At 37.2% G+C, this 7,903-nt stretch overlaps 1 protein-coding gene across 3 annotated transcripts in view; it reads right to left on the reverse strand.

Annotated features, from left to right (window-relative positions):
• LOC144365029 (uncharacterized) overlaps window positions 1-7,903 on the reverse strand; it is a 124,165-nt gene that overhangs the window by 48,797 nt on the left and 67,465 nt on the right. For all 3 annotated transcript variants that reach the window (XM_078015749.1, XM_078015747.1, XM_078015748.1), the window contains exon 3: window positions 1,136-1,238. In XM_078015749.1, coding sequence (XP_077871875.1) covers window positions 1,136-1,238 — 103 coding nt within the window. The remainder of the gene's footprint in view (window positions 1-1,135; window positions 1,239-7,903) is intronic.

A 7,903-nucleotide genomic window follows, 5' to 3' on the forward strand; every position in this document is an offset into this window, starting at 1 on the left:
ATTCCCTTTATTAGTATCTAAGACTTATTTATCAATTGATTTAAATGTTGGGAGCATTGGCAGGTACTCTTTATTCAAAGTGGAAAGTATAAAAAGCAGGTGTCCTTTTTCCTCAAAGAAAAAGAACAGGTAAAGCTCTGTGTGTGGAAACTGGAAAATTTGAGTTTATCTGACTCAGAAAGATCCTGGCTCATTGTGAAAAACAAAGTAAATCATGCATCATGCATACCTAAGATCAGTCCTCATTTATGGACATAAGAAATTATGTAGACTGGGTGGTAACTGCAGGCAAGTAGTATGTGTAGCCATAGGAGATAGATCACTGGGGGCATGACATTGGGGTTTGTATTTTGTCCCTGGTGAGCAGAGCTCTCTCTGCTTCCTGGTTGCCATGTCTTGAGCTCTTTTCTCTGCTAGACCCTTCTATTGTGATGTTCTGCCTCACCTTGGGCCCAGAGCTATGGAGTCAGCCATCTATAGACTGAGATCTCGGAAGCCATGAGCCAAAATAAACCTTTTCTCTTACCCGTTACTCTTGTCAGGTCTTTTGGTCACAGTGGTGAAAAAGCTGATAAAAGACCCACTAAATAATTTCTTAATGTTTTCTTTCACACTATGTGACCATACCCTACTAATCTTTTTCCTCCATCAGAGACTATGACAAAGCATTATGAAATCTACCTGTCTTTAGGAGTGTGCCTGAATGATGACAGGAGAATGATCTGGGGTTCTGCCTATGGAACAGGGTGGAACCTCTGTCAGACTTTATCCGTTAGTGACTGGATGGAGAAATAGAGTTGTACTTTGTTAAGGCACTGAGAATTCAGGGTTTTTCTGTTATGATAGCGTTAGGAATTAGATATGAGGTGTCTCCCAAAAGCTTGTGTGTGAGACAATACAAGAAAGTTTATGGGTGAAGTGATTAGAGTTTTCACCTATTAGTGCATTAGTCCCATGATAGGGATTAACTGGGTAGCAACTCTAGGAAGGTAGGTTATGGCTGGAAGAGGTGAGTCACTGGGCATGTCCTTGGGTTATATATCTTGGCCCTGGTGAACAAGAGCTCTCTTTGCTTCCTGATAGTCATATGGACTTTCTTCCACCCCACCCGTCCGCCATACTGTTTTTGCCTTACCTCAAGCCCAGAGCCATGGTGTTGGCCACCTATGGACTGAGACCTCTGAAACTGTGAGTTCCAAATTAAGTTTTCCTCCTCAGTGACGGGTCTTTTGGTCACACTGACAAAAAAAAAAAAAAAAAAAAAAAAAAAAAACTGACTAAGACAGGTAGAAATTATTCCTTTTACTTACATGTAAGACTTTAAAAATTTGTTTGAAATGTTGTATACAGTTAGGCATTTTAGTAGGCTTCCACTGTTAAAATAGTATTGATCCATGTTGTTTTGCACATACCCTTGGTCATTTCTATAGGAAATTTTGGGCTTATGAGAAGCTGTCAATATTCATTGTCTTCCAGAAAGAATAATATAATGATTTTACACCACTTTGCCAGCACACTTTACAACAATTTACCCAAAATACCCCCAATATCCTGTCTTGACTAAGCTTGAAATGCAGCCTGTATGTGCTGTCTCACTTTGCTACCTTGCATTTGCTGCTAAACCTATTACCATCTATCTTCCACCCCATTAAGCAAATGAAAATGTACTTCTTAATAGTCTCTTAATGACTTCTTAGTTATCAAAACAAATGGACACATTTAATTTCTTGTCTTGCCTTACTTCTTTACAGCTTTTCATAAATGTAATGGAGACTTTTTTCCCTTGTTATTCTCCTCATTCTTGGCTTCAGGTTTTGTCTGTTTTGTGTTGTGCCCACCGCGACGTCCCCCCTCCCCCCGCCACATTATTATGATGGAGATCCCACCTTTGTGATATTTTTTGTTCTGTCTTTAGCCTTTGTGCACATCTGCTCTAACTCTGCTGCAGGGTTCCCAAAGCTATCTTTTGTGTGCCAATGTCTTTCCTGTCATGTGATTAGCTTGGACTCTCACGGGCACTTCATCCAGCAGTTATAGGATACGCTTCACCTGATCACTGTACAGAAACTTCCTGAATCAGTCGAACCTCTACCCACAGCCATTGCTTTCTTCTTCATTCTTTATGTGAGTCAGAATGTCTGCGTCTCACTTATTCCTTTAGGGTGCTGGAATCATTCAATCCTCTTATTTTCCAGGGACTTGCTTCTAACATATATAGTAGACATGGGATGTTGCTTCTGAAATTAGGTTACAAAAGATTCCAGCTCTCATCTTGTTGGTGTATATTCCCTGCTCTTCCCTGTGCGTTCGTTTATGGGGAGGGACATATGGTATGGAGCTAAGGGTGGCCTCTGACCCAAAGCCAGAAGGAAATGAATCCCTGGACCTAGCCGGCTGTGAGGACAGGAATTCTGCCTACAATCATCACGATAGGAGCTGAATGGCAAAGCACTTGCATAGCATTGGATCCTCAGCACCACATACAAATTAACAAATAAAATAAAGGCATTCTATTCGTTTACATCTACAAAAAAAAAAGGTAGGCAGGAAGCCAATATTACTCCAGTCAAACCCCAAGATTGCTGTGACTCTAGATGGTCTCATGATCACAGACTCGTGAGAAACTCTGAGGCAGAGAACTCTGCTAGCCAGACCCTCTTTCCTGACAATTAGAAGTCAACAAATGAGTGGTATTTTAGGGTGTTAAGTTTTAGGGCACTAATGTGTTTCCTAGTGATAGATAGCTACTAATAGAAGGAAGAAAAAACAGACACAGATATTATTATATCAAAATTAGAAATTCGTGAACTTATTAATGAGGGAAATTCTTAGTGATCATCTCTAAATACCTCTTACTATGGATGTGTTAAAATAGTGTGTTTTAGCTCATGTTGCTTTTGATGTTTCAACAAGATATTTTCCTCCATATTTTATTCACTCCTGGTATATTTAAATTCATGAAAATTATGAACACATATCAAAATGATTAAGAGATCACATAAATCCTGATTAATCATTGGAATACCTAGTTTAAATTAAATCTCACTTATTTAGAAGGCAGTATAAATAATCAAATCAATGTCCCTCGGCCTTCCCTTATATCAGCATTTCTTGCCATAACAAAAATATTCCAAATTCCTTGAAAGCATGCACGGTATTTGTTCTTTGATGAAAATTTGTTATAAATTTACATACCCGACAATATGGCAAGTGGCTGTAGTTCCCAGCACATGGGCTAATTGGGTGTGTATGTGACTTAATTTAAGTAGCTGTCTTGTTAAATTCATTGTGTTAATCCTTTCACCCTCTCCCTCTGTATTTTACATTATCTTCAGGGTGAGATAAAATGCTTTAATTCTAAGGGTAGAACAACATTACTTCTGAGCCATTTTTCAGTCACAGGTCAATAATCTTGATAGGTGGTGGATATAGATATTCTTGCAGCTCAGAGAGAATCACCAAGGTACTAAATGCCACCCATAGGACAAAGACAGGCATCATTAACAAGGGCAAGTACCACAGCACATGTTATTGTGAGGTATGGCTGCATGATGAAGTTTGGTGCTCTGACAGCCATAAATCACATTTACAGATTAAACTCATTTTCTATGGCCTATAGGAGCTTTTCTAGATTCAGTCATTAAATTTTTAGTTTAACCATTTTCATATGTGGAAAAATGATGTTTTCTACAGAGATGTAATGGTGATCCTTACTCCGGAGAAATTTACTGCATTATATTGCCGGGGCTTAATAGAGATTTAGGTTTCATGTGGGGAATATACTGGAGATAAAATTTAATGGTGCATTGAACCACTAAGGTGGGTTGTCATCATAAGTCACACAAAAAAACCTGTAAGTGATGAGACTCACTATCTTCTCACTGAAAGAAAAATAGGAAACACTAAATTTGAATTAATGCCTTGTACCATAAATTTTTATTTCCTTGTACTTTTGCCTGTCACCAAGTATCACAGATCATTTCACTCTGAGAAGTGTTGACTTTAAGTCTATATTGAACACTAAAAATGACAATAGTTAAATAATGTCTTATTAGCATAAGATTTAAAAAGATGATTTTTACTCTTTGTATTTTACAACACACAAACACACACACACACACATGCAGGAGATGATTTAGTGGTTCCCCTCTGCCCCGAGAATTTGGACTTCTAGATGAATCTATAGATGTTCTGTACATCGCCATAGAAATGTATTTTTTTCTTTGCTCATTTTGGCACTGAACATGGATTAACTTTTCTATATAACACATTTTTCCTCTGTACTTTGTGTATCTATTTCCTCCATCAGAAATTTTAGAGCCAGGTTATATGCCCTGGAATATCTTCCAGGCAAATGTTTAGAGAAGAGCTATCAAGTAGGTCTTTTTCGATGTTGAAAATATCCTACATTTGTGCTCTCTATATAGTGGCTGTGAGTCATATGTCAGTGCTAGTTAACTGAAATGTGTCTAGTGTAACTGGAAACTAATTTTTAATGTCACTGAATTTTAATTATTTAAAATGTATATTGTCACAAGTGATTACCATGTTGGTTAGAGTAGGCTAAGAAACCAAGTGATAATACATGCTTTATTTTTAATGTATTGTTCTTTTCAGTTAAAATTGAGGATGTGAACTGATAATGGCATTTTATTATTTTATTTTTTTAGTACTAGCGATTGAACCTAGGGATGCTTAACCACCAACCCACATCCCCAGCCCCCCTTTTTTATATTTTATTAGAGACAGGGTCTCACTGAGTTACTCAGAGGCTTGCTAAGTTACTAAGTCTGGGTTTGAACTTTCGATCCTCCTGCCTCAGCCTCCTGAGTTGCTAGGATTAGAAGCATGTCTCATCCCACCTGGTGGCATTTTCTTTAATTTTGTTTCATTTTATGAAGTACTTTATTATGTGCAAAGTCAATTTTCATCAACATCGATGCTTACCTATTTCTTTTACTTGTATTTATTTCTGAGCTCTCATTGGTTACCCAGGCTAATAGGAAACTATCTCTGACCCTCTGGTGACCTGAACATGCTTTTTCTTAGAACTCCCATCTGGAGCCCCAAGATTCTCTCAGCCATGTGCCTTAGGTAATTGGACTGTTTGCTGTGATCTACCTCTGTCACATCAGATATGGACAGGTTTTGATGGCAAATATGTTAACAAAAGGGCCTTTCTGTCTTCCTCTCTTGTCTTTTCCCAAAATCCTTTTAGGGATTTTGCATTAAATGGAGTAGAAATTTCTTCAAATAGAATAAACACTTTATATTATAAGGTCCATGGTATTTGTATAGATTATCTAAAAACCAAACACCAAGTTTTTATAGATAAAAGACACTGTTGAAAGCACTTTACTTGGGAATATTCAGGTATTATAACAATTACGTAAATTTTTTAGAACATTTCTGCCTGATTGGATTAAGATCAAATTTATTAAAATATGTCTGAAGCAATTAAGTACATTGTGATATTATGTAAAGTACAAAACACCCACCATTGATAATAATTTCTATCAACATTTCACATCTGCAGTTAACTTGAAGCACATGCTGTAAGACATGGCCTATTGTTTTAAATTTGGATGTGACAACATGTTTTGATGTTTTCCTTTTAATTGTAACATCATGTAATGCAGCTTTTTAAAAGTACATGTGTGGTAAATGTCAAAGCCTGAGTTAAAATTTTATTTCCAAAATTCTTTGTAGCATTTCCAGTGATCCTATCTTTTTCCATATACACCACAGGAATCAACAGATTTGGATAGCTGAGAATGAAGTTATGAATTCCATATCATTGTTAATGGACACACACATATGCACGCACATTTTGTTTGTGATTTTCATAGATTAGATGATGAATAAAATTTGTCTATTTATTTATTTATTTTAATAGCTAGAACTTTTCTAAGTCATAAGGGGTCACCAGCGGCAATCTGGTATTTCAACGATGCTCCTCTGATTAATAAATGAGATGAACTCTGATAAAATGAACTCTGATAAGAGATGGGAAACATTTACTATTCAAGAACAAGTATGAGAATTGAGAGAATCATCAACCTCATTTTTTTTTATTTTTGGTCCCAAAGTGATTGTGAATGGCAGCAGAAGATAAACAAACATTTACAAAGGTCATTGATTAAGAAAAGTATTTATCCTAAGACTTATCTATGTAAAAAATGACCAAAATATAATGACTTTTTGGGGATAGGATGGAGAGCCTTGTTAGGAAGTATGAAAGTACAAAGATTTTATAAAAATACCTTTTTAAGTTTATCAATGTAAATATCCCAACATAATTTGTAATCTAATAGCAGAGGCAGAAACAGGATAAAGGAGACAAGTGGATATCAGCTCTGGACCTGTGACCACCCTTGTTTACCGGCTTTTTCTATCACCATTTGTTGGTGATAGATAAGCCAGGCATGCTGGAGTACCTTTCCTTATAGCGTCTCATGTTCCCATCCTCCCTCTTCCTTTCCTTTCTTTGTTCCTTCATCTCTTATGAAGCTCTTCTCATGCAGTGTTTTGGTTTAGATATTAGGTGTCCCCCAAAGGCTCATGTGTAAGACAATGTAAGAAAGTTCAGAAGTGAAAGGATTGGGTTCTGAGAGCCTTAATCTCATTGGTGTATTAATCTTTGAACAGGGATTGACTGGGTTAATTACAAACAGGAAGGGTTTGGTTGGAGAAGGTGGGTCATTGGGGGCATGCTTTGGGGTTTTATATTTGCTTGCGATGAGGGGATTCTCTTTCTCTGCTTCCTGGTGGTCATGCCCTAAACTGCTCTCCTCTACCACACACTTCGGCCATGATGTTCTTCCATACCTTCAGCCCAGAGCAATAGAACCAGAATGCCATGGACTGAGCTCTCTGGAACTGTGAGTGCCAAATAAATTTTTCCCCCTCTAAAATTGTTCTTTTGTCAGGTCTTTTGGTCATAGCAGTGAAAAAGCTGAATAAAACATGCAGTTACTTATTAGGTATTGAGGCTCTGTTTCTCTCTTGCACATTCTTCCATTTGGGCCAGCGGAGGACAGGGCTAAGACCAGTACCATGGTTCCAAGAGCTTTGTATGAGTTCCCAGGGGACAAATATGGTCATATCATCAGGCAAGAAGAAAAGAGAATATTGAAGACAATGCTTAGGGGCAAAAGCAAAGTCAAGACCCCCAAATTCATTGCAACTCCAAAGGTTTGGGGTATATAAAACCATGTGCTGTATAGCAATGTTTGGGTCAATAATGAACTCTATGTACTATGGTGTTCCCGTCAGAAGCAGATGAAACATCCAAGGACCCTATAGCCAGCTACCAGAATCATAAGCCAAGAAATCCTCTTTACTTTATAAGGTACTCAATCTCATGTGTGATGTTATGGAAAGAGAAAATGGACTAAAATATGAAATGTGATGATGATCCAACCTAAAGTTTAAGAACCATTATCTAAGGGAAATGTTAGAGCTTAGATGCAACAACTTCCATGTTGTAACTGAGTCAAACTCCTAGAGCACAAAACTTGCCTTTCCTTGGTCTATGACCTTGGATGGGTGAGAAGAGAGAATAAATGTTTTTGAATGGTTTGAAAAAAATTTACTTTTTCCCTTTGTAACCATTATAAGCTACTAGGGATCAACTTCTGCTCCATATAGAAAGGAGATCTGTCTGAATATTCCTCACCCACTTTAGCTCTGCACACCTGGCATGGTATTTAGCTCAACAAAAGCACTTACGAATGCTTCACATATTTGCATTGTGTAAGCATATGTATATGTATGTTCTTAAACACAATTTAATGATACAAAAACACTATACCAAACTATACAAAAATGGACAGGTTTTATCTGAAAGATGTGAAAGTAGTACACATCAGAAAATAAATTCTTGAAATATAGCCTAAAAAAA

The sequence above is a fragment of the Ictidomys tridecemlineatus genome, chromosome 6 (assembly GCF_052094955.1).
Source record: "Ictidomys tridecemlineatus isolate mIctTri1 chromosome 6, mIctTri1.hap1, whole genome shotgun sequence".
Taxonomy (NCBI): Eukaryota; Metazoa; Chordata; class Mammalia; order Rodentia; family Sciuridae; genus Ictidomys; species Ictidomys tridecemlineatus.